At 42.9% G+C, this 27,543-nt stretch overlaps 1 protein-coding gene across 4 annotated transcripts; it reads right to left on the bottom strand.

The window, feature by feature from the left end:
- Nucleotides 1-1,548: 1,548 nt before the first annotated feature.
- On the bottom strand, nt 1,549-14,612 carry LOC117526821 (nicotinate-nucleotide pyrophosphorylase [carboxylating]-like). Of its 4 annotated transcripts, none has more exons than XM_034188892.1 (6): nt 14,494-14,612; nt 12,154-12,434; nt 4,551-4,798; nt 3,509-3,855; nt 3,256-3,387; nt 1,549-3,177 (listed from the first exon to the last, which is right to left on the bottom strand). In XM_034188892.1, the coding sequence occupies exons 2-6, from the start codon at nt 12,375-12,377 to the stop codon at nt 2,944-2,946; spliced, it is 1,185 nt and encodes a 394-aa protein (XP_034044783.1). In that variant the 5' UTR covers nt 12,378-12,434; nt 14,494-14,612; the 3' UTR covers nt 1,549-2,943. The 4 variants fall into 4 exon arrangements, with proteins under 4 accessions (XP_034044783.1, XP_034044784.1, XP_034044785.1 ...); XM_034188893.1 differs by having other exon boundaries at nt 3,509-3,852; XM_034188894.1 differs by having other exon boundaries at nt 3,509-3,819.
- Nucleotides 14,613-27,543: the final 12,931 nt, after the last annotated feature.

Genomic DNA, 27,543 nt, shown 5'->3' with positions numbered 1-27,543 from the left:
GGGACAGTTGATCCTCAAACTGGGTCCCGCAGAGGTGGAAGGACCGCTGAAAGCGGCCGTCACCCAGACACAGCTCCTGCAGCAAATAATGATACTCTTTGTATTGGGAGCTTTTCACAACAACTCGCTCTGTGTGATCCGTCCGTCATGTTAGCTTGACTGACAACCGGAGCCGGCGAGCGGAATGGAAGCTCCTCCTATTTGATGACACACCGGGGTGAATTTTCGCAGCGAAAGTCCACCCAAGCAGAGCGACACACCGGGCGAAGGAGGCGTGTCCGTCGCCTGGCGACCCACGCGAATTTGTAGCGTCATATCGCGCCTGGTGTGAACGCGGCATAACAGTGGAATATGCCGCAAAAGTGCTATGTCCAGCTCTCTTGCCATTTCTGTGGTAGTCACACGATGTCCCGGATCAACAAGCGTTCAGTTTGGAAATGATCTGGTCGTTCCAACCTGTCGATGGCCGCTCGGTGCGCCGCGCGCCCTCCGCCGCTGTGGGCCGTCTTTTAAAAGGTTTTAACACTCCTTAATCCATGTGACGCCGACAGAATCTTCACCGAAAGCCATCTGAATCTTTCGAATGGTTTCCAACTGGCTGTCTCTAACAGTTTCTGAAAAAAATTTCATGGCGCAAAGCGGCAGTCGCTCTGCCATTTCCCTGACAATAAAAATCCGACGAGGGGGTGGACCAGTGCTCACTCAAAGCCTGCCCACAGGCGAATGACGCAACCGACAGGCATGAAAAAACTCACGCATGCGCATGAAGGTTCAAGCTTGTCTGATGCAATCACACGTGATTCAAATCCATATAGTTTTTGAAAAAATAAAAAGGTCCGTTACTTTTTGGACAGACCTTGTATTTAGCATGCAAAAATAAATAGTTAAAAAAATTCACTGGTTAAGATAAACTGCTGAAATTTGAACAAATGTCAGAAATACTTTTATACAAAAAGGTTGTTTGATTGTGGTGAAAAGGGCATCCTGTGAGGACGTGGCGTTCATGAGCACCGACGTTTAGTCTACAACTTTTGCAAACTCATTCTGTCTGGATATAACTCATCCATAATATCCAACTAATTCTTAATTAAGTCAGTGTGATTCTGTATTAAACACTTCAGACATTTAAATACTGCTTATAAATTATTATAAGTGTCAATTTAGAATTATGTGAGATATTCTCTTTACAGCTTATAGTTTTTTGTTTTTTTTACACATTTCACATATTTCAGAAGGTGCAAAATTGCATACTGCTTCTTCACTTGTATGTCAAATTTTTTTTTTTACAATGTTTCTAACCCCAGTGTATTAAGTGTTGATGCTATTATTATGCAGCTCAGCTTTCACCTCTCACTCTATTACAAATATAAAAAAAACAAGCACATAATTTTCCATAATTAAGGGGCACTTTATCAAAAGGTAAATTGTCAGCAGCTTTACGTATGTCCACATTAGAAAAGGTCACTAAATTTCAGGCCCATAGATTTGGAAATTGTTAATCTGTGTGCTCTATTTATTAAATATTTTTTATGAAGGGAAATGGCAACAGATAATTATAAACTTTATTTTATATAGCACCTTTCATGCAGAAAATGTAGTTGACATAAAACACTGGAACAATTAAAATACATAAATTATTAAAAAGAAAATAAAGTACACATTTGAGATTAAACCAGAATCACTTAAAAAATGTATAAAAATGTTTTTTCTTTTTTAAAGGGGGTCAAAACAGCAGAGATTACTGGAAAACTTTGAAGAATCCACAGTGCACCTGTGGCCCACAGAGTGCAGGATGCAGCTGAACCCAAACAGGTTGGAGCTGGTTTGGATCAAACCTGTTTCAATAATTGAAAGGTCTTTCAGGAATAAAACAACCAAATCATTTTTTTAACAGTTAGCCAAAAGGTCAAGGTCACAGAGTGGATAAGGAGCTGGCCTGTCAATATTTAAACCTGGGTTCAAATCCCACTCATGCTACCTGTCTGTGTCCTTGGACAAGACTCTTAATTGACACTGTCTCAGTCCACTCAGCTGTAAAAATAGTTACCGGATTTAGTTGTGGAAGTAGCCTGCATCTCGTCCACTAGGGAGGAGTCATAGACTCTCATCCGCTTGACCCTATGGAATATAGGAATAAGCACCAACAGGTGTCAGGGCCTGTAAAGGTGGTAAGCAGACCTACTGTATTTACTCCATTAAAAGCTCCCCTCTAATTTTTTTTTTTTTTTTGGGGGGGGGGGGGGGGGGGGGGCACACATTGCATGTAGTGAAATTGTGAATTCCTGAGAGAACAGAGTAAAATGAAAATGAAATAGTCCTAACTCATTGCCACGAAATATCAAGTCTCTTCTGGTTTCCTGTTCTGTACTGGTTGCTTATGCGGCCGCAGTGCCTCGTATTTCAGACCCATCCCTGTTGGAACCGTTTTATCAGCTCCTCTTCAGTGTCCTCATAACGCACTTTCCTCCCTCCCAACAGGCAGCCATTTTGCTGTTTTGACCAGCTTATCCTTGTTCCTACACCACTCCCAGATGCATTTCCTATCATCTAGGAATAGCTGAGCTGCATGGTGCTTTCCCTTCTCTGCCATCTCTTTCATGATTTTAGCTTGAATGCTACTGAGTAGCAACGTTTGTTTGAGCCGAGCCATTTTATCTAATTGTGTAGCAGCTACTACATGCAGAAAAACATTTGTTTAGAGTCTTGTGTACCATAAGGCTATACTGGGTACAGCATGCATGCATGTGAATAATCATCAATAAATGCCCCCCCCAAACACACACACACACACAAATTGCAGGCCCTCTGGGCTTTTAATGGAGTCAATACAGTGTTGTTTTTGGGTGGACTGAGAGATTTTTTGTTTTTCTCTTTTCGGAAGCTTTAGAATTGTATCAGAAGTGGACACACAAAAGTCAGAATAAAATTGAAACAATTTGTCATTCAGTGAAGGGGACTGTCCTTACACAATGGTTGGAGACTTGAATGAGTGACAGGCTTTTGAACTTTGAGAGAAAAATCTACAATAGGGCAACCCTGCGTTATGCAGCCGAGGGACACGATGTCCACGTGAGGGGACAAATACTTGGTGAGGGTCTCTGGAGTCACTCCTCCGCTGGCTTCTATCAGCAGAGATGGGAACTCTTCCTTCAAGGCACGAGCGGTGACATGGAGATCCTGAAGTTGGTGAAGAATGATGTTAAACAGAACCCAGGGAGTAAAAACAGAAAGTGGGTCATTTTTAACATTCTCGACCTGAGGCTGAAAGTTGTCCAGCATGACAATGTCGGCTCCTGCTCGGGCCGCCTGGCTGCCCTCCTCTGCAGAGCGACACTCCACCTCGATCTTACTGCTGAAGCCACAGACCGTGCGGGCCGCCTTCACAGCCTAGATGACAAAACACCTGATGTGTCCCACATATCACGTGACACACATATATAGATAGATAGATATTGTATGTATGAATGTACATAAACACACACACGGGATAAAAATTGTTATCGCTGACCTCTGTGATGCATCCAGATGCCCAGATGTGGTTGTCCTTCAGCATCACCATGCCACTCAGGTCCTGCCTGTGCATGGACACGCCGCCAACCAGCATGGCGTACTTCTCCACCAGGCGGAAACCTGGGGTCGTCTTGCGTGTGCCGGCCACCTCGCCGTGCCAGCCCGCAGCTTTGACCACAGCCTGGAGCTGAGAGCAGCGGGTAGCAATTCCCGAGGCCCGGGCCAGGCAATTCAGGGCCGGCCGTTCTCCGAGCAGGAGGCCCCTTGCCGGTCCTCGCACCACAGCAGTCAGCGTAACGGCGTCTGGACCTGACAGAGGTATGATGAACACGACGACACCCACTGCTTATTTTTTGAGAGTAGATAAATAAACATTACAAGTTATTTTTGAAACCAATGACACAGCAGACTTTTTAAAAAGAAATACTTAGTGCTTTGAAAAGACTTGAAACCTATTTTGAAGTTAAATCAGGCATTACCTTATTTCAATTTATTCATGGCCTAAAGCGACGGTCAGATGTTTTCAGGTGAATGTAATCGCGGAAAATGTAAAAGGGGTGGAGTCACCAAATTCACAAATGTAAAGAGATTGGACATATCCTCAAATAATTGACATTAAAAGGTAACATTTTCACATTGTTTTAATACAACTAACGAATAAGGTCATAATCTATTCATCTATCATTTATTTCCTCAATCCATTGGTTATCAAATCCAAAAAATAGTGAAAAATGTCTATTGATGTTTTCCAACACACAAGACGTTGCCTACAAATGTCTTATTTCATGTGTGGATGTGGATGTGTATGTATATATTCATTTAAGGATCACCGGGGGGGGGGGCTGTGCCAGTCAGTCACAGGGCCACATGTAGACGGACAAATATTCATACATGCACAGCTGCAGTCAATTTAGAGTCAACAATTCACCTAACCTGCATGTCTTTGGAAGTGGGAACCTGCAAATGGGAAGTGGGAGCCAAGATGTGAAACTACACACACTGATGACACGATGTTCTTTGATGGACAGTCTGAGACCCACCAATCTGTGTTCCTTCATGGAAAATCCAGTCCACGGTGCAGCCGACCTCAGTGAACACTGCGGTGAAGAAGGGGCTTCCTGCCAGGACGCTGCACGCCGTTTTACACAGCAGCCCCGCCTCTACCTCCTGAGAGCCCACGCACACTCCAGCCGGGTCAAAGTTTGGCGTGTCCTCTGCCAGCCACTCCCCTGCCAGCCGCCTGAGCGTGTGGGGTGGGATCGAGTCCGACACCGTGTGTGACGACATTCTGAAAAGTGTGTGATAAATGTAAACACTGTTCAGCTGATGACACAAGCCCCAAATTTGGTTAATAAATACTTCTGATAAGTGCTTTTCTTCAAAAAAAAAAAAACTGCCACATAAAATTTAATTTTTGGGGAGAATAATGTTTCACATGTTCAATAGTCCATTCTGGAGGTTTCCCGTCTTCATGTGCTGATACAGGAGCAAAGCCAACTCCATCAGAGTGGCAGAGAGAGAGAGAGCAGTGGGGAATAAGTTTCATTACAGTAGAAGTCTTTCTGAAAGCGCTGTAACTAGGTTTAAGGATATGATTCCTTCTTTATGTTCTCCAATGCCATATACCAACACAGGCAGAGTAGCTACCTAAACTCTGTGAGTGAGATAGATTATCTCGTCTTTACGTCCTCATTGAGGACAACTTTGGATGCTGTAGCTCCTCTGAAAAAGAGAGCCTTAAATCAGAAGTGCCTGATTCCGTGGTATAGCTCACAAACTCGCAGCTTAAAGCAGATAACCCGTAAGTTGGAGAGGAAATGGCGTCTCACTAATTTAGAAGATCTTCACTTAGCCTGGAAAAAGAGTCTGTTGCTCTATAAAAAAGCCCTCCATAAAGCTAGGACATCTTACTACTCATCACTTATTGAATAAAATAAGAACAACCCCAGGTTTCTTTTCAGCACTGTAGCCAAGCTGACAAAGAGTCAGAGCTCTATTGAGCCGAGTATTCCTTTAACTTTAACTAGTAATGACTTCATGACTTTCTTTGCTAATAAAATTTTAACTATTAGAGAAAAAATTACTCATAACCATCCCAAAGACATACCGTTATCTTTGGCTGCTTTCAGTGATGCCGGTATTTGGTTAGACTCCTTCTCTCCGATTGTTCTGTCTGAGTTATTTTCATTAGTTACTTCCTCCAAACCATCAACATGTCTATTAGACCCCATTCCTACCAAGCTGCTCAAGGAAGCCCTACCATTAATTAATGCTTCGATCTTAAATATGATCAATCTATCTTTATTAGTTGACTAGGTACCATAGGCTTTTAAGCTGGCAGTAATTAAACCATTACTTAAAAAGCCATCACTTGACCCAGCTATCTTAGCTAATTATAGGCCAATCTCCAGCCTTCCTTTTCTCTCAAAAATTCTTGAAAGGGTAGTTGTAAAACAGCTAACTGATCATCTGCAGAGGAATGGTCTATTTGAAGAGTTTCAGTCAGGTTTTAGAATTCATCATAGTGCAGAAACAGCATTAGTGAAGGTTACAAATGATCTTCTTATGGCCTCAGACAGTGGACTCATCTCTGTGCTTGTCCTGTTAGACCTCAGTGCTGCTTTTGATACTGTTGACCATAAAATTTTATTACAGCGATTAGACCATGCCATAGGTATTAAAGGCACTGCGCTGCGGTGGTTTGAATCATATTTATCTAATAGATTACAATTTGTGCATATGACAATAAAATTGTGCATATGACAATAAAATTTCCTTGATTCCTTGCATTTGTTCATGTAAATGGGGAATCTTCTTCACAGACTAAGGTTAATTATGGAGTTCCACAAGGTTCTGTGCTAGGACCAATTTTATTCACTTTATACATGCTTCCCTTAGGCAGTATTATTAGACAGCATTGCTTAAATTTTCATTGTTACGCAGATGATACCCAGCTTTATCTATCCATGAAGCCAGAGGACACACACCAATTAGCTAAACTGCAGGATTGTCTTACAGACATAAAGACATGGATGACCTCTAATTTCCTGCTTTTAAACTCAGATAAAACTGAAGTTATTGTACTTGGCCCCACAAATCTTAGAAACATGGTGTCTAACCAGATCCTTACTCTGGATGGCATTACCCTGACCTCTAGTAATACTGTGAGAAATCTTGGAGTCATTTTTGATCAGGTTATGTCCTTCAATGCGCATATTAAGCAAATATGTAGGACTGCTTTTTTCATTTGTGCAATATCTCTAAAATTAGAAAGGTCTTGTCTCAGAGTGATGCTGAAAAACTAATTCATGCATTTATTTCCTCTAGGCTGGACTACTGTAATTCATTATTATCAGGTTGTCCTAAAAGTTCCCTGAAAAGCCTTCAGTTAATTCAAAATGCTGCAGCTAAAGTACTGACGGGGACTAGGAGGAGAGAGCATATTTCACCCATATTGGCCTCTCTTCATTGGCTCCCTGTTAATTCCAGAATAGAATTTAAAATTCTTCTTCTTACTTATAAGGTTTTGAATAATCAGGTCCCATCTTATCTTAGGGACCTCATAGTACCATATCACCCCAATAGAGCGCTTCGCTCTCAGACTGCAGGCTTACTTGTAGTTCCTAGGGTTTTTAAGAGTAGAATGGGAGGCAGAGCCTTCAGCTTTCAGGCTCCTCTCCTGTGGAACCAGCTCCCAATTCGGATCAGGGAGACAGACACCCTCTCTACTTTTAAGATTAGGCTTAAAACTTTCCTTTTTGCTAAAGCTTATAGTTAGGGCTGGATCAGGTGACCCTGAACCATCCCTTAGTTATGCTGCTATAGACTTAGACTGCTGGGGGGTTCCCATGATGCACTGAGTGTTTCTTTCTCTTTTTGCTCTGTATGCACCACTCTGCATTTAATCATTAGTGATTGATCTCTGCTGCCCTCCACAGCATGTCTTTTTCCTGGTTCTCTCCCTCAGCCCCAACCAGTCCCAGCAGAAGACTGCCCCTCCCTGAGCCTGGTTCTGCTGGAGGTTTCTTCCTGTTAAAAGGGAGTTTTTCCTTCCCACTGTCGCCAAGTGCTTGCTCACAGGGGGTCGTTTTGACCATTGGGGTTTTTCCGTAATTATTGTATGGCTTTGCCTTACAATATAAAGCGCCTTGGGGCAACTGTTTGTTGTGATTTGGCGCTATATAAATAAAATTGATTTGATTTGATCAGAGAGAATCTCTCTGTGTGCTACCTTTACCTAGTTTAGCCCACAAGCCAATGCGGTTTACTGGGGTGTGGCCATTGCTATGCACAAGCAACTGCTTGGCCTCATAGGTAAACGTTAGGTAAGCCATGAGGACCAGTGTTCATCCAAAGGACATGGCGGGTTTTAAAAATACGACCTCGACTACTAAACGCTTAAACCTCCATCACTAACACATGTTCTTACTTACTTACTTACTAAAAACATATAGATTCCACCTAAAAACCATGAAAATATTGCCTGAAGTTAATTTCAAGTCCCCCTCGTCCAAAGTACAATACTTAACATGTCCAACATTGAAATAAACCAAAACTGTGAAAATATAATGAAAATACATATTTTCGGGCGCCATCATGAAAAAATGGCTGCCACCTTGGAAACTTAAGAGGCTAACAGCTTTTCTTTTCTTTTCTTTTTTTTTTTTTTTGCAAAAAGTAGACCAAGAAGTACCACTTTGCCAAATTTGGTGCTTCCATCACAACATGGAGGATTCTTATGATATACAGTAGTTTCACCAAAGAATGCATTAGGCCAAAGTCAATTAATGGGTTAACAATTGAAGCTAATGTTTAATACTGTACAATATTAATAATGTTAATATTCAGTATTAATCTAATCTATGATGGAAGATGTTTTAAACACCAAGTAAAAGCATAACTATTAAATATATAATTTGTTCAACTTTAAACATCAATTTGAGACTCAGTTCTCTGCGATGATGTCAGGAGACATGGAGAAAAAATACTAAAGTGAAAAAATAACAGTAGTAGTGCAATTTTACTGAAACACTAAACTTCTCCAAAAATACAATTATGAATTCATACATTCACTTACTATACCCATTTACTCCAGCCAAACCTGTGGAGCCTATTGCAGCAGTCATAGTGCGAGAAGCAGGTCCTGTCCAGGGGTGTACCTGGACAGGACGCTAGTCCAGATTACAATTTGTCTTTATTGTCCATCCATCCATCCATTTTCTTCCGCTTTATCCGGAGTCGGGTCGCGGGGGCAGCAGCTCAAGCAAAGCCGCCCAGACCTCCCAATCCACACACACCTCCCCCAGCTCCTCTGGGGGAACCCCAAGGCATTCCCAAGCCAGCTGAGAGATGTAGTCCCTCCAGCGTGTCCTGGGTCTTCCCCGGGGCCTCCTCCCAGTGGGAAGTGCCCGGAACACCTCTCCAGCGAGGCGTCCAGGGGGCATCCGGAAAAGATGCCCGAGCCACCTCAACTGACTCTTTTCGACGTGGAGGAGCAGCGGCTCGACTCTGAGCTCCTCCCGAGTGACCGAGCTCCTCACCCAATCTCTAAGGGAACGCCCAGCCACCCTGCGGAGGAGACTCATCTCGGCCGCTTGTACTCACGATCTTGTTCTTTCAGTCATGAGCCAAATCTCATGACCATAGGTGAGGATCGGAACGTAGATCGATGGGTAAATCGAGAGCTTTGCTCCCCTACTCAGCTCTCTCTTCACCACGACGGTCCGATACAGCGACCGCATCACTGCAGATGCTGCACCGATCCGTCTGTCGATCTCACGCTCCATCCTTCTCTCACTCGTGAACAAGACCCCGAGATACTTAAACTCCTCCACTCCCCCTCTAGCTGCCACCTTATCGTGGTGGGGGAGTTTGCGTACCCGGATGATCCTAGGAGCTATGTTGTCGGGGGCTTTGTGCTCCCTGTAGGGTCTCCCAAGGCAAACAGGTCCTAGGTGAGGGGTCAGACTAAGGGCAGTTCAGAACCTCCATGACCAGTAAAAAATAAAGGACCGAGACGTCGCCCGGTATGGCGGAGCCGGGGTCCCACCCTGGAGCCAAGCCTGGGGTTGGGGCTCGCGCGTGAGCGCCTGGTGGTCGGGCCTTAGCCCATGGGGCCCGGCCGGGCTCAGCCCGAAAGAGCAACGTGGGCCCGCCCTCCTGTGGGTCCACCACCTGCAGAGGGGGCCATGGGGGTCGGGTGCAGAGAGGATTGGGTGGCGGTCGAGGGCGGGTGGCCGGCGGCCCGGTCCATGCTCACAGCCCCTGGCTGTTGGGACGTGGAATGTCTTTATTGTGTTTATTTAATTCCTGGGTATCCATCTGTAACAGGGAGTGATGTTTCATTTCATTAATACACTTTTAGATTATTAGAATAAAATTAGAAAAAATGGGAATCATTAAACTATGAATACTTGAGCCTTCAAGTATTTGTAGTACTTTAGAGAAGTAATTTGATCAAATCTTAGAGGTACTTTAAAAAAAAAAGTTTGTAACCAAAAATGAATTCATTCCTCATCAGATTTCTGATAAATGACTTGTTTCTGTAACTGCCACTTTAAATGAAAAGGAGCTGCAGCTTGCCACGCCTCTTTACAAAGGAGGAGCAGACTGTGTGGGTGTGTCTTAAAGCACACACAGGAGGTCGAAATATGGGCTTCTGTGACATACGTCACACAACTCTAACATGGTCCACTTCAGGACAAATTACTGTTGAAAGCAGATACATTTGTATGTACGTAGGCCTCAAATGTATGTATTCTTAAAAAGTAGGTTACAGCTCGCCATGGACACGCCCAGCAAAAATCAACATTGACCAACTTTGTTAGGATACATTGTTCAATTTTGATGCTGGATTGTGACAGCTGATGTGCTCAATTCACGAACATATGACTCTGCTTGACCAGTCGCCCCAAAGTGCTAAGGTCCAACTGTACTCACCCAAACCAGGCGCACTGGCAACAGCAGTCAGCAAAAACTCCTTTCTATGGTTTATTTCCTACAGATGGATTTTATTACCAAATAGATTTTTGCAGTGCCTCACAGCTCCAACAGATCTTGTAGAATTATCAAAGTTTGCCATTGCAGTGTCAGCAGTGTCGCTTATGTTCTTCCGTCTCTCTTCTGCTGAGGTTCAGACTGAATGTTGGTGTTTGGCTCCGAAGCTGCAGGAAAAGCATGCTTGGAATTTGACCTTTATTCTTGTTAGAATGTTGGCAATAACGGTTGTTGCAACACCTCAGATTGTTGCACCAGATCACGCTTTTGAAAAAACACATTTTAAAGATAAAGTTTCTGCAGACTGTACCCGACACGTTGCAAAGTTTAGTTACAGTTGCGCTGTCTGCTGCCGCCACAAAAATGAATGAATGCAAGAAAGTGGATGAGTACATTTTTATACATAAAAAGTAATGAGCTAAATGCTTTTCGTCATACTCTGCACACATTACTGCACCTCCCACTTTACACTGGTGTCGATTTATGAGCTGTGTGTTGAGGTTTTTGTGCAAATTTCACCTTTAAACCAAAATCTAAGATCTTTGTTGTTGTTATTTCTCACGGCGTCTTCAGCTTTAGATTCACTGCACTTTATTATTAACCTGTTTGGGCGTTTTCCGACACCGCAACTATTATTTCTGCACAATAGTTCATCAGTCTCACAGTGACGGGAAGTGTCGTCACTGCGCATGTGCAGCATTCAGGCGTGGAGCTATTTTTAGACCGAGGATATGACACTTTGTAGTCTCACAAACTTTAAAACCATTTTCTCACGTAGTGGCACCTTAGCTAAAATTTTCTTAACAGTTGTTCATTCTGTGACTAAAGCATGAAATTTGGCACATATATTCTAAATGAACTAATACTTATTTTCAGATGTGGAGGTATCCTGGAGCTGATCTCTCATGATCTACAGGGGTCAATGAAGAATTACACAGGGATCAAAAATTTAAAATGTTCCAATCATACTGAAAGGTTTAGACTAGTTTAGACTATTCTTGATTAAATGTTGTGGAGTTATGGGGTAAAAACGGCAAAAATGATGACAAAGGTCCATTTCAGTTTGTACAAGTGTCAAAAGTTAAAGTTGTTCCAATGTGACCTTTACTTTGGAGATCAAACATTCAGCACAGACAAAACTATTCCATTTATTAATGCTATTGGCTCAACCAATAATTTGCATCACTTTATTGCCAAAATTAGTGCAACTTTAACTTCTGACCCCTGCACAAACTGAAATGTAACTTTGTCATTGTTTTTGCTGTTTTTACCCCATAACTCGAGAACATTTAGTCAAGGATAGTCTAAACTATACCTTTTTGGAATCATTATGATCAGACAAATAATATGATATACCTTTCAATAAGACTGGAACATTTTTAAATTTTGACCCTTGTGTAATTCTTCAATGACCCCTGTAGGTCATGAGGTCAGCTATTAATTTAGAATATGTGTGCCAAATTTTGTGCTTTAGTCACAAAATGCACAATCAGTTTGCCTATCCATTGCACTATGATGAATTCTGCACATTATCTGAAGTTGCACATAATAGGAGGTTATTTTCTCCACGACTAAAGAAACTGGTTACACGTTTCTTGATTTGTGTTCCATTTCATGTGCTGCAGCCCACCAAGGCGCTTCACTGACCTGCAGGAAGTGTGCGCTGAGTGCATGTACTGAGGCTGCGTGGCAGGCAAACACTGGACCATTTGTCGCAGGAGAGACGTCATGTCCTGAAGAACGGCCACCTCCTGTATCTTCTCCACCCGCGCCTCCCTCCGTGCATGCTCCTCATACTCCCGCTCCTCCAACAGTCGAAGGCGTTCTCGCTTGTTGAAGTCCTTGTCCATCTCTCTGAACAGGTCCCTCATGTCTGCCGACACCCTTCTTCCTTCGCTTGGCCTTAGGTGGAGAATCACACCACGACTCTAACAGCAAGAACGTAAAGTCTTCTTAAACCATGGGAGAGTCATTTACTTTGAGCCACCTGGCGGAAAACATCTCATAGTTTGAAAACTATTTGGCATTATGTTTGGACATTATGAGGTTTGACAGTGATGATAAAAATACTAAAATCTGTAGGCACACTGTTGCCATGGCTAAAAGAAAAAAGCTGGTAGAGTCACTAACCGTACAGTGAAACACCTGCAATTCTACTGTTCAATTACTGAAGGGGAACTTAAATTTTAAATTGTCCCATCATTAAAATGTACAACATAGTCCTGAAGCCATTTTGTACCACAGTATTAACCAGGCTAACTAGAGGCTGTAAGATTAAGCTGGTCACATTGAGCTGTATCGCTAGGTATCAGTGTTGTTGTTGGAAGGAGAGTCTGACATCACACCTGACACCAGTTTTTGAAACATGGGACAGTCGTAAGAACATGCCGGCGTTGTTGAGGCGAACTGGTAAAATCTGAGGCGTACGAGTCTGACAAATCTGAAACAGGTTCTTGATTTCCATCCCTCATCATGATGGAGGTGGACTGTTCCACCGCTAATATGCACATGCACCCTAAACTGCTGCATCCTTCACTTCAACCCGCGTGTAGTCAACATCAGACCACAGCCATCAAGGTTTATGAAAACGGAACTGTGCGTGCTCAGGTTCAAACTCAGCACAGAGTCCGGGGACATTCCAGTACAACAGAACTAAGTACATTCTTGTGGAGACAATGTAACCATTTCCTCTGCTGACTAAAGTACTCTTTATTTGTCGAATGTGAGGTGTCTGTTGTGGTTGAAGGTGTTGTGTTATTTTCTGTTGTTTATTTTTGGTTAAGAGGCAATTCTGTTTCGCAGTTGTGAATCTTGCGCCGTCTGGCGGTCCGTGACTCACGCAAGAGGTCGGTTTCAGCAGAGTTCTGGTGTCAGGAGCTCAGCACTCACAGTGTAAAGGCATCTCGTGAAGTGTGGACAATAAGACACCTGGGCACAGCAGAAGTCCATCACAGGTGCTCCACCTCCTCTAGATAACCCTCTCAACTTGGGAAAGCGTATAATCATCATAATTGCCCGTGAACTCACTAAATTAACGCTATCCACATCCTCGCTTTGCCATTGTTTACATGCGCTGTGAGACAGCGGATCTCTGCTGGCACCGCAATGCATTTTGGGAAGCACAGGCAGCTGCCAGGGACATGTTGTATGGCTTAGAGACGGTGGCACTAACAAAAAGACAGAAGGCAGAGCTGAAGATGTTGAGATTCTCTTTGCGAGTGACGAGAATGGACAAGATTAGAGATGAACATATCAGAGGAACAGCTCAGGTGGGACGGTTTGGAGACAAAGTCAGAGAGGCAAGATTGAGATGGTTTTGACATGTAAAGAGGAGGGACCCAGGGTATATAGGGAGAAGGATGCTGAGGATGGAGCCACCAGGCAGGAGGAGAAGAGGGAGACCAAAGAGGAGGTTTATGAATGTGCTGAGGGAGGACATGCAGGTGGTTGGTGTGACAGAGGAAGATACAGAGGACAGGGTGAGATGGAAACGACTGATCTGCTGTGGCACCCCCTAACGGGAGCAGCCGAGAGAAAAAGAAGAATAAGAAATAAATAAAATCCTAGCAATCCCCTTCCATTTTCTGAACACAAACACTGTCTGTTTCCAGTCATTCAGATATTTATTTTTACTGCAAAAATTACACTTACTATTTTGTTGTAATGCACATTAAAGTGTTCACAACGGTCACTTTTTAAACTGTACTTCATATATATATATATATTTCACATTTAAACAATCTTTTGTGGTATACAAGATTAAGAGGAGCGCTACAATCAAATGACCACTAGATGTCAGTAGTGTCAAAGGAGCTGTTAAATGAGGCTCGAGTCATGAACCTTTAATTGAAGCCTCGACACGTGAACGCTGCTTCATCTCACTGTCACCAGACACCAACTGCAGGTTAACAGGTTAGTTAGTGATGCAGCCGGCCAGCTGGGTTAGTCGTTATGACATGAGTGGTGCGGGGACATGATCTTTAATACCTGGGCTCAGAAGCGAGTTGTTGACGGACACGTCGGTTTCGTGGGCTGGGCTTTGATCTTCAGTGTCGCTGGTTCCGTCCGAAGCCGTGAGGTTCGTGGAGTGACTGGAGGTTCCCCAGATAGCCTCACACAGGCTGAAATAACACCAGCTTCTGCGCTCATCCCCTCTGCGGCCGTTCTGCTCCACGATCTGATGGTACTGGCGCTTCAGCGCTTTGAGTTTGTTGTTGATTTGGGACTTGGCTCGGATGACGCCGCGATCGCGGAGCCAGTTCGTGATCTGGTCGTAAACGATCGAATCTCTCGCCGTTCCTTTGATCTGCCTAACGATTTCAGCGTCGGCCCTGATTGACAAAAGTTCCCGAATCTCGTTGTCTCTCCAGTTGGACATTTTCGTTCTTCTCCTCTGGTTTGTTGTCTTCCGCTTTGGCGCCAGACGCGACGTGGACACGCCCACTCATTCAGCGGACTTTAAGCAAAGGTTAAAAGGTCACCTCCTGTTAGAGGTGGGTGATACCAGGAATTTTGGTATTGATCCAATACCAAGTAAATACAGGCCCAGTATCGCCAATATTCAAATCAAATCAAATCAATTTTATTTATATAGCGCCAAATCACAACAAACAGTTGCCCCAAGGCGCTTTATATTGTAAGGCAAAGCCATACAATTACGAAAAACCCCAACGGTCAAAACGACCCCCTGTGAGCAAGCACTTGGCGACAGTGGGAAGGAAAAACTCCCTTTTAACAGGAAGAAACCTCCAGCAGAACCAGGCTCAGGGAGGGGCAGTCTTCTGCTGGGACTGGTTGGGGCTGAGGGAGAGAACCAGGAAAAAGACATGCTGTGGAAGGGAGCAGAGATCAATCACTAATGATTAAATGCAGAGTGGTGCATACAGAGCAAAAAGAGAAAGAAACACTCAGTGCATCATGAGAACCCCCCAGCAGTCTAAATCTATAGCAGCATAACTAAGGGATGGTTCAGGGTCACCTGATCCAGCCCTAACTATAAGTTTTAGCAAAAAGGAAGGTTTTAAGCCTAATCTTAAAAGTAGAGAGGGTGTCTGTCTCCCTGATCTGAATTGGGAGCTGGTTCCACAGGAGAGGAGCCTGAAAGCTGAAGGCTCTGCCTCCCATTCTACTCTTACAAACCCTAGGAACTACAAGTAAGCCTGCAGTCTGAGAGTGAAGCACTCTATTGGGGTGATATGGTACTATGAGGTCCCTAAGATAAGATGGGACATGATTATTCAAAACCTTATAAGTAAGAAGAAGAATTTTAAATTCTATTCTAGAATTAACAGGAAGCCAATGAAGAGAGGCCAATATGGGTGAAATATGCTCTCTCCTTCTAGTCCCTGTCAGTACTCTAGCTGCAGCATTTTGAATTAACTGAAGGCTTTTCAGGGAACTTTTAGGACAACCTGATAATAATGAATTACAATAGTCCAGCCTAGAGGAAATAAATGCATGAATTAGTTTTTCAGCATCACTCTGAGACAAGACCTTTCTAATTTTAGAGATATTGCGCAAATGCAAAAAAGCAGTCCTACATATTTGCTTAATATGCGCATTGAAGGACATATCCTGATCAAAAATGACTCCAAGATTTCTCACAGTATTACTAGAGGTCAGGGTAATGCCATCCAGAGTAAGGATCTGGTTAGACACCATGTTTCTAAGATTTGTGGGGCCAAGTACAATAACTTCAGTTTTATCTGAGTTTAAAAGCAGGAAATTAGAGGTCATCCATGTCTTTATGTCTGTAAGACAATCCTGCAGTTTAGCTAATTGGTGTGTGTCCTCTGGCTTCATGGATAGATAAAGCTGGGTATCATCTGCGTAACAATGAAAATTTAAGCAATGCTGTCTAATAATACTGCCTAAGGGAAGCATGTATAAAGTGAATAAAATTGGTCCTAGCACAGAACCTTGTGGAACTCCATAATTAACCTTAGTCTGTGAAGAAGATTCCCCATTTACATGAACAAATTGTAATCTATTAGATAAATATGATTCAAACCACCGCAGCGCAGTGCCTTTACTACCTATGGCATGCTCTAATCTCTGTAATAAAATTTTATGGTCAACAGTATCAAAAGCTGCACTGAGGTCTAACAGAACAAGCGCAGAGATGAGTCCACTGTCTGAGGCCAAAAGAAGATCATTTGTAACCTTCACTAATGCTGTTTCTGTACTATGATGAATTCTAAAACCTGATTGAAACTCTTCAAATAGACCATTCCTCTGCAGATGATCAGTTAGCTGTTTTACAACTACCCTTTCAAGAATTTTTGAGAGAAAAGGAAGGTTGGAGATTGGCCTATAATTAGCTAAGATAGCTGGGTCAAGTGATGGCTTTTTAAGTAATGGTTTAATTACTGCCACCTTAAAAGCCTGTGGTACATAGCCAGCTAATAAAGATAGATTGATCATATTTAAGATCGAAGCATTAAATAATGGTAGGGCTTCCTTGAGCAGCCTGGTAGGAATGGGGTCTAATAGACATGTTGATGGTTTGGAGGAAGTAACTAATGAAAATAACTCAGACAGAACAATCAGAGAGAAAGAGTCTAACCAAATACTGGCATCACTGAAAGCAGCCAAAGATAACGATATGTCTTTGGGATGGTTATGAGTAATTTTTTCTCTAATAGTTAAAATTTTATTAGCAAAGAAAGTCATTAAGTCATTACTAGTTAAAGTTAAAGGAATACTCGGCTCAATAGAGCTCTGACTCTCTGTCAGCCTGGCTACAGTGCTGAAAAGAAACCTGGGGTTGTTCTTATTTTCTTCAATAAGTGATGAGTAGTAAGATGTCCTAGCTTTACGGAGGGCTTTTTTATAGAGCAACAGACTCTTTTTCCAGGCTAAGTGAAGATCTTCTAAATTAGTGAGACGCCATTTCCTCTCCAACGTATGGGTTATCTGCTTTAAGCTGCGAGTTTGTGAGTTATACCACGGAGTCAGGCATTTCTGATTTAAGGCTCTCTTTTTCAGAGGAGCTACAGCATCCAAACTTGTCCTCAATGAGGATGTAAAACTACTGACGAGATAATCTATCTCACTCACAGAGTTTTAGGTAGCTACTCTGCCCTGTGTTGGTATATGGCATTGGAGAATATAAAGAAGGAATCATATCCTTAAACCTAGTTACAGCGCTTTCTGAAAGACTTCTAGTATAATGAAACTTATTCCCCACTGCTGGGTAGTCCATCAGAGTAAATGTAAATGTTATTAAGAAATGATCTGACAGAAAGGGGTTTTCAGGGAATACTGTTAAGTCTTCAATTTCCATACCATAAGTCAGAACAAGATCTAAGATATGATTAAAGTGGTGGGTGGACTCATTTACATTTTGAGCAAAGCCAATCGAGTCTAACAATAGATTAAATGCAGTGTTGAGACTGTCATTCCCAGCATCTGTGTGGATGTTAAAATCGCCCACTATAATTATCTTATCTGAGCTAAGCACTAAGTCAGACAAAAGGTCTGAAAATTCACAGAGAAACTCATAGTAATGACCAGGTGGACGATAGATGACAACAAATAAAACTGGTTTTTGGGACTTCCAATTTGGATGGACAAGACTAAGAGTCAAGCTTTCAAATGAATTAAAGCTCTGTCTGGGTTTTTGATTAATTAATAAGCTGGAGTGGAAGATTGCTGCTAATCCTCCGCCTCGGCCCGTGCTACAAGCGTTCAGGCAGTTAGTGTGACTCGGGGGTGTTGACTCATTTAAACTAACATATTCATCCTGCTGTAACCAGGTTTCTGTAAGGCAGAATAAATCAATATGTTGATCAATTATTATATCATTTACTAACAGGGACTTAGAACAGAGAGACCTAATGTTTAATAGACCACATTTAACTGTTTTAGTCTGTGGTGCAGTTGAAGGTGCTATATTGTTTTTTCTTTTTGAATTTTTATGCTTAAATAGATTTTTGCTGGTTATTGTTGGTCTGGGAGCAGGCACCGTCTCTACAGGGATGGGGTAATGAGGGGATGGCAGGGGGAGAGAAGCTGCAGAGAGGTGTGTAAGACTACAACTCTGTTTCCTGGTCCCAACCCTGGGTAGTCACGGTTTGGAGGATTTAATAAAATTGGCCAGATTTCTAGAGATGAGAGCTGCTCCATCCAAAGTGGGATGGATGCCGTCTCTCCTAACAAGACCAGGTTTTCCCCAGAAGCTTTGCCAATTATCTATGAAGCCCACCTCATTTTTTGGACACCACTCAGACAGCCAGCAATTCAAGGAGAACATGTCACTCCCGGTCCGATTGGGGAGGGGCCCAGAGAAAACTACAGAGTCCGACATTGTTTTTGCAAAGTTACACACCGATTCAGTGTTAATTTTAGTGACCTTCGATTGGCGTAACCGTGTGTCATTACTGCCGACGTGAATTACAGTCTTACCAAATTTACGCTTAGCCTTAGCCAGCAGTTTCAAATTTCCTTCAGTGTCGCCTGCTCTGGCCCCCGGAAGACAATTGACTATGGTTGCTGGTGTCGCTAACTTCACATTTCTCAAAACAGAGTTGCCAATAACCAGAGTTTGTTCCTCGGCGGGCGTGTCGCCGAGTGGGGAAAAACGGTTAGAGATGTGAACGGGTTGGTGGTGTACACGGGGCTTCTGTTTAGAACTACGCTTCCTCCTCACAGTCACCCAGTCGGCCTGCTTTCCCGGCTGCTCGGGATCTGCTGGAGGGGAACTAACGGCGGCTAAGGTACCTTGGTCCGCACCAACTACAGGGGCCTGGCTAGCTGTCAGATTTTCCAAAGTGCGGAGCCGAGTCTCCAATTCGCCCAGCCTGGCCTCCAAAGCTACGAATAAGCTACACTTATTACAAGTACCATTACTGCTAAAGGAGACAAGGAATAACTAAACATTTCACACCCAGAGCAGAGAAGTGCGGGAGAGACAGAAGCCGCCATGCTAAACCGGCTAAGAGGTAGTAGCTGCGCTAAGCTATTATAATATTAATAATATTGATACTGATCTCGATACTTTTTCATATTTAAGCTTCAGAGATCCAAAGGATCCAAAAGACCTAGGATAGAATTTCGCCAAACATTGTACGTGACAACAAAATACTTTATTATCACAATCAACATTTTTGCAACAACAAAAGACCAGAGGGGGGAGGGTGCTCTACTCCGTGTTGTGTGACACAGTGCAGCGCTGCTCTTACAGAGAGAGAGTAGACTTTGATGAATCTACGTGCACAGCAGTCAGTGCGTGCGGGAGAGAAAAAAAGCTTGATCTTTTTACATGAGGATCGTTCAATATCAATACCAGCGTTGGTATCGATATTATCGATATTAGGATCGATCTGACCACCTCTATTCTCTAGTCGTCTGAGTTGTGGGAGCTGTACTTTGTAAAACAGTGCGTCTCTTTACAAAATGTTTAAAGCTCAAACTGATTATTTGTACATAACCGTATTCATTCCAAATTATATTTGTACATAGCGCAGCGGTTAATATTGGGATTTTGGTTTCTCAAAAAGTAGTCCATTAGCGGCCTCTAGTGGTTTGAAAAAAAAGTTTGCGAAACACTGGTGTTGGGTTTGAATCCCTGCTTGTTAGATTTTTTTTTTCTTTTTTTTTTTTGCTTGGGGGCGGGCGCTTCAACTATTAAGTTACTGCAGTAAAGTTAAAAAGCAAGATAATTATAATTACAACTATTTTTGAACAGCACAAAGTTACTTTAAAAGGTCATTTCAGCCCAAATGAAAAACAAGCAAAGAGGTACACAGTCATCATCATGTGACCTGGATTGACCAATCAGTGCTACATACAAATATAATTTTGTGTACGGGTCTGTACTCTGGATGTACAGATGCTGAAAACAGGTTAGTCCGTGGGCCAAATCAAAATAAGGCCCTAATTAAGGAGTTGGTTGCACCCCCCCCTGTAACTTTAGTTTGATGGTTTCAGCATGTTCCTGGGTCATATGGGAAAACATTTTCACTTGTCGTTCCCACAACCCGGCAGGAAATTTTGACAACAGCATTTTGTAAGCGAGGGGTCAGTCAAAAAAGCCGATTTCATGTCTTTATATCAAGCCAGCTAAAAAACATGTTTTGTAGTTCCAGGTTTTTCAGAATGGTTGGATAGCCACCATAAAGGATGTAATGATTTAATTAAGCCATTAAACTCATATATTTTTCCATTTATCTATTGAAAAATGTAATTTTTCTGCTGTTTTGTGCCCAATTTTTCATTCTTTCAGTGCTAAAAGTCTAGAATAATCATTAATTCCTAAAATAACTATTTTTCATTATTTATTTTCATTGTTATGTTTTTGTACTATTTCAGATTTCAGGCACCTTTAGTTTAAGCAAAAATTTGTATAGATTAGATAGATTTGGTCTGTCTGTTGCTGAGATTCATATGAGCAACACGAGAGGGGATCTGGAGTCTGCACCTGAGCTCCATCCATGAGATGCTGCCATGGGTCTTTGCATACAACAAGACCAACTATGCTCAGTACCTGTCAGTCTACTGGTGTGAGATGATGCTGCTGCCACAGACCCACCCCAATGCCAGTGCCTTACTTGAAGATGGGCATTTTGCAGTTCAACGCAGCTCCAACAGTGCATTTGCTCAAGTGCCTGTTGACCATACAATTGAACAAACTCTGAACAGGGACTCCAAGACCAAAGGTGACATTGTCGGCATCCGCCTCAACCAGGGAGCAGTCCAACGTTGGATCTTTACAGCCCATGACAGAGCCAAAATCCTGCAGACCTGTAGAGAAATGGCAGGTCTATATGATGCTGAGAGAAAGCACCACAAAGACAGCAGCATGCCACGCATGTAGAAAGGATGAAGATGATGTACACAAAGTCATGGACATAACTGAGGCCTGGATGAACCCTTTCAAACCCCGGGATACCAGTGAGCCACTCATCAACATTGCATCTGCTGTAAAAGCTGATGACAGCATAACAGATGACCAACTCCTTGCAGTGTGGAGAAAAGATTGCAAACAAATGAAGTCGACTTCTTTGCTCCACTGCTAAAATCAGGCCTGCAGACATTTGGTCAAGTCCAAAAGAGCCAAATCAGCAGCAAATGAAGTCATTATCAAGGCTGACAGAGGCTTGTTTGCCAGTTTTCAAGTATCCACTTGGGCCTTTGCCATGGTGCCTTGCCACTCCTGATGGTGCCCCTACAAAGACAGTAAAGGCCACACTGCTGCATATACTGGAAGGGAAGGTGGAACCAGTTGAAGATGTTCCAGCATCTGCCGTTTGGATCATCGATGGGATGGCCATGCTGCAATCCCTGAAAGCTGTTCCAAGGACATTTAGTGAACTGGCCAGCCATATCTTCCAGCTATTGAAGGTGACCATGTCCCAGGAGAGGACCAGGACAGACCTGATAATGGATCAGTATCCTGAAGTCTCCATAAAGAATACTGAGAGAGCAAAGCGAGGTGCAGGAGGTACCATTCAGATCACTATCCAGGATGGCAATCAGAAGTGTCCCACGCAGTGGAAGAAATACCTGAGTGATGGTAACAACAAGACAAACTTGGCAAGCTTCTTAGTACAGGAGTGGCAGCAACCACACTACCTCCCAAGGTTTGCAGGATTTGGTGAACTTTACATCGCTCATGGTTCAGAGTGTCACAAGCGTGTAGCAGGGGAAAATGGCCTGGTCTGCAGCAGAGTGGATGAACTGTGTACACAGCAAGAAGAAGCTGACACAAGAATTCTGCTTCATGCAAACCATGCAGCATCAGGTGTACATGAATGCATTGTAATCAAGTCCCCAGATACAGATGTTGCTGTGCTAACCTGTACTTTCAGCAGCCAAATAGATGCTAGGATCCTCTTCTGTACAGGAACAAAGCAGAGGCAAAGGTACGTTGACATTAGTGCCATTGGACAATCACTTGGTGAGGACTTGTGTGAAGCATTACCAGGAATGCATGCCTTGACAGGGTGTGATAGCACCAGCTCATTTGTAGGCAAAGGCAAGAAACAGGCATTCCAGCTGGTGGAGTCAGATACAGATCTGTGCAATGCCATGAAAATGGTTGGCAACTCATTCAATGATGATGATGAGCACCTAAAAGGATGTGCTCGGTTTGTCTGCTCCTTGTATGGGCACAAGGGAGAGGACACGGACAGCGTCAGGTACAAACTCTTCTGCAGCAAAAATGCTCAAACCTCTCATCTGCCACCCACCAAAGATGCACTAAGGTACCATGTTGCATGAGCCAATTATCAAGCATGTATTTGGCGTCGGTCTCTGGATGCGATTGCTCAAACACCCAGTCCAAACGGCCATGGTTGGGATGTGGTTGACGGTCACATCTCGATCCACTGGATGGATCAGGAACCTGCACCACAGGCCCTTTTGCAACTCATCTGTTGCTACTGCAGAAAAGATCACTGTGCAGGGGGCAGGTGTTCATGCCAAAAAAATGTCTTGCCATGCACAGATGCTTGTGGCTGCACCGACTGCATCAATACTCAGAACACTTATGTGACTGACACTGACTCTGATGATGAAGACTGAACACTGACATTCACAGGACATTCACTAATACATAGACATATGTGTAGTAAGATGGCCACCCACAATTCATGTATATTTGTGGAGACAGAGCTATATGGCATTAAATATATAATGTGACACATTTGGGATATTATGCATACTAGTAGCACATGTACAAAGATCAGAGACAGTTATGGAAATAGTTATATGTTCATTATTCTTTAATAAGAGTTTTTATACATATTTGTATGTGTTTGATAAGATTACATGAATAAAGCTGTTTAATATACGAGGTCTGTTAGAAAAGTATCCAACCTTATTATTTTTTTTCAAAACCCATATGGATTTGAATCACGTGTGATTGCATCAGCCAAGCTTGAACCTTCGTGCGCATACGTGAGTTTTTTCATGCCTGTCGGTTGCGTCATTCCCCTGTGAGCAAGCTTTGTGTGAGCAGTGATCCACCCCTCTCGTCGGATTTTTATTGCGAATAAATGTCTGAACGATTTGGAGCTTTGCTGCATCAGTTTTTTCCAGAAACTGTGAGAGACCTCCAGGTGGTAACCATTCGGAAAATTCAAATGGCTTTGAGGGACGATTTTTATGGGGATTACACAGATTAAGCTCTCTTGCTTGCCTCTATTGGTGGTTGGCTCTCACTGCGGTATTGTATCACTTCCTGTTCCGGAGCACAGCGGTGTTTTTCTGTATCTGTTAGCTGTTTAATCTGCGCAGTTAGATTGATCTAGTTATCTAGATTACGATTTGTTTCCCAGTGTAATCTTTACGTGCCTTAACTAAAGCACTCCTGCTGAATCACCTCTAAATTATTTACACATTATTCACTTTGCGTGTTTTTAGGAATCCGCTAGCTTAGCGTAGCTATTAGCTCTTAGCCGATTTAGCATGGCAGCTTCTCCTGTCTCTCCCGCACTTTTCTGCTCTGGGTGTGAAATGATTAGTTATTCCTCGGCCTCCTTTAGCAGTAACGGTACTTGTAATAAGTGTAGCTTATTCATAGCTTTGGAGGCCAGGCTGGGCAAATTGGAGACTCGGCTCCGCACCTTGGAAAATTCTACAGCTAGCCAGGCCCCTGTAGTCGGTGCGGACCAAGGTAGCTTAGCCGCCGTTAGTTACCCCCTGGCAGATCCCGAGCAGCCGGGAAAGCAGCCCGACTGGGTGACTGTGAGGAGGAAGCGTAGTTCTAAACAGAAGCCCCGTGTACACCACCAACCCGTTCACAATTCTAACCGTTTTTCCCCACTCAAGACACACCCGCCGAGGATCAAACTCTGGTTATTGGCGACTCTGTTTTGCGAAATGTGAAGTTAGCGACACCAGCAACCATAGTCAATTGTCTTCCGGGGGCCAGAGCAGGCGACATTGAAGGAAATTTGAAACTGCTGGCTAAGGCTAAGCGTAAATTTGGTAAGATTGTAATTCACGTCGGCAGTAATGACACCCGGTTACGCCAATCGGAGGTCACTAAAATTAACATTAAATCGGTGTGTAACTTTGCAAAAACAATGTCGGACTCTGTAGTTTTCTCTGGGCCCCTCCCCAATCAGACCGGGAGTGACATGTTTAGCCGCATGTTCTCCCTGAATTGCTGGCTGTCTGAATGGTGTCCAAAAAATGAGGTGGGCTTCAGAGATAATTGGCAAAGCTTCTGGGGAAAACCTGGTCTTGTTAGGAGAGACGGCATCCATCCCACTTTGGATGGAGCAGCTCTCATTTCTAGAAATCTGGCCAATTTTCTTAAATCCTCCAAACCGTGACTATCCAGGGTTGGGACCAGGAAGCAGAGTTGTAGTCTTACACACCTCTCTGCAGCTTCTCTCCCCCTGCCATCCCCTCATTACCCCATCCCCGTAGAGACGGTGCCTGCTCCCAGACCACCAATAACCAGCAAAAATCTATTTAAGCATAAAAATTCAAAAAGAAAAAATAATATAGCACCTTCAACTGCACCACAGACTAAAACAGTTAAATGTGGTCTATTAAACATTAGGTCTCTCTCTTCTAAGTCCCTGTTGGTAAATGATATAATAATTGATCAACATATTGATTTATTCTGCCTTACAGAAACCTGGTTACAGCAGGATGAATATGTTAGTTTAAATGAGTCAACACCCCCGAGTCACACTAACTGTCAGAATGCTCGTAGCACAGGCCGAGGCGGAGGATTAGCAGCAATCTTCCATTCCAGCTTATTAATTAATCAAAAACCCAGACAGAGCTTTAATTCATTTGAAAGCTTGACTCTTAGTCTTGTCCATCCAAATTGGAAGTCCCAAAAACCAGTTTTATTTGTTATTATCTATCGTCCACCTGGTCGTTACTGTGAGTTTCTATGTGAATTTTCAGACCTTTTGTCTGACTTAGTGCTTAGCTCAGATAAGATAATTATAGTGGGCGATTTTAACATCCACACAGATGCTGAGAATGACAGCCTCAACACTGCATTTAATCTATTATTAGACTCAATTGGCTTTGCTCAAAATGTAAATGAGTCCACCCACCACTTTAATCATATCTTAGATCTTGTTCTGACTTATGGTATGGAAATTGAAGACTTAACAGTATTCCCTGAAAACTCCCTTTTGTCTGATCATTTCTTAATAACATTTACATTTACTCTGATGGACTACCCAGCAGTGGGGAATAAGTTTCATTACACTAGAAGTCTTTCAGAAAGCGCTGTAACTAGGTTTAAGGATATGATTCCTTCTTCATGTTCTCTAATGCCATATACCAACACAGTGCAGAGTAGCTACCTAAACTCTGTAAGTGAGATAGAGTATCTCGTCAATAGTTTTACATCCTCATTGAAGACAACTTTGGATGCTGTAGGTCCTCTGAAAAAGAGCTTTAAATCAGAAGTGCCTGACTCCGTGGTATAACTCACAAACTCGCAGCTTAAAGCAGATAACCCGTAAGTTGGAGAGGAAATGGCGTCTCACTAATTTAGAAGATCTTCACTTAGCCTGGAAAAAGAGTCTGTTGCACTATAAAAAAAAAGCCCTCCGTAAAGCTAGGACATCTTACTACTCATCACTAATTGAAGAAAATAAGAACAACCCCAGGTTTCTTTTCAGCACTGTAGCCAGGCTGACAAAGAGTCAGAGCTCTATTGAGCCGAGTATTCCTTTAACTTTAACTAGTAATGACTTCATGACTTTCTTTGCTAATAAAATTTTAACTATTAGAGAAAAAATTACTCATAACCATCCCAAAGACGTATCGTTATCTTTGGCTGCTTTCAGTGATGCCGGTATTTGGTTAGATTCTTTCTCTCCGATTGTTCTGTCTGAGTTATTTTCATTAGTTACTTCCTCCAAACCATCAACATGTCTATTAGACCCCATTCCTACCAGGCTGCTCAAGGAAGCCCTACCATTAATTAATGCTTCAATCTCTTGTCATTCAGTGCGCATATTAAACAAATATGTAGGACTGCTTTTTTGCATTTGCGCAATATCTCTAAAATTAGAAAGGTCTTGTCTCAGAGTGATGCTGAAAAACTAATTCATGCATTTATTTCCTCTAGGCTGGACTATTGTAATTCATTATTATCAGGTTGTCCTAAAAGTTCCCTGAAAAGCCTTCAGTTAATTCAAAATGCTGCAGCTAGAGTGCTAACAGGGACTAGAAGGAGAGAGCATATCTCACCCATATTGGCCTCTCTTCATTGGCTTCCTGTTAATTCTAGAATAGAATTTAAAATTCTTCTTCTTACTTATAAGGTTTTGAATAATCAGGTCCCATCTTATCTTAGGGACCTCATAGTACCATATCACCCAAATAGAGCGCTTCACTCTCAGACTGCAGGCTTACTTGTAGTTCCTAGGGTTTGTAAGAGTAGAATGGGAGGCAGAGCCTTCAGCTTTCAGGCTCCTCTCCTGTGGAACCAGCTCCCAATTCAGATCAGGGAGACAGACACCCTCTCTACTTTTAAGATTAGGCTTAAAACATTTGCTAAAACTTATAGTTAGGGCTGGATCAGGTGACCCTGAACCATCCCTTAGTTATGCTGCTATAGACTTAGACTGCTGGGGGGTTCCCATGATGCACTGAGTGTTTCTTTCTCTTTTTGCTCTGTATGCACCACTCTGCATTTAATCATTAGTGATTGATCTCTGCTCCCCTCCATAGCACGTCTTTTTCCTGGTTCTCTCCCTCAGCCCCAACCAGTCCCAGCAGAAGACTGCCCTTCCCTGAGCCTGGTTCTTCTGGAGGTTTCTTCCTGTTAAAAGGGAGTTTTTCCTTCCCACTGTTGCCAAGTGCTTGCTCACAGGGGGTCGTTTTGACCGTTGGGGTTTTTCCGTAATTATTGTATGGCCTTGCCTTACAATATAGGGCGCCTTGGGGCAACTGTTTGTTGTGATTTGGCGCTATATAAATAAAATTGATTTTATTTTATTTGATATATAAAATAATGAATTTATTCAATGACAATCATCCTACTTCAGTGAGCAGCAAATCGAAGCAGATGCTTTTCCAATTTGATTATACTTGTGATTGAATTATCCA

Source organism: Thalassophryne amazonica, chromosome 15, assembly GCF_902500255.1.
Source record: "Thalassophryne amazonica chromosome 15, fThaAma1.1, whole genome shotgun sequence".
Lineage (NCBI taxonomy): Eukaryota > Metazoa > Chordata > Actinopteri > Batrachoidiformes > Batrachoididae > Thalassophryne > Thalassophryne amazonica.
This window is presented reverse-complemented; position numbering and strand designations above follow the sequence as displayed.

What these genes read in the sequence shown, in the direction of transcription:
- LOC117526821 (XM_034188892.1), bottom strand. Translation starts at nt 12,377, where the DNA reads ATGAGGGACCTGTTCAGAGAGATGGACAAGGACTTCAACAAGCGAGAA. An exon ending in TCAGCGCACACTTCCTGCAG is followed by an intron (nt 4,799 to 12,153) that starts GTCAGTGAAGCG and finishes CACACTTTTCAG; the next exon opens with AATGTCGTCACACACGGTGT. An exon ending in TGGACAACTTTCAGCCTCAG is followed by an intron (nt 3,178 to 3,255) that starts GTCGAGAATGTT and finishes CACCAACTTCAG; the next exon opens with GATCTCCATGTCACCGCTCG.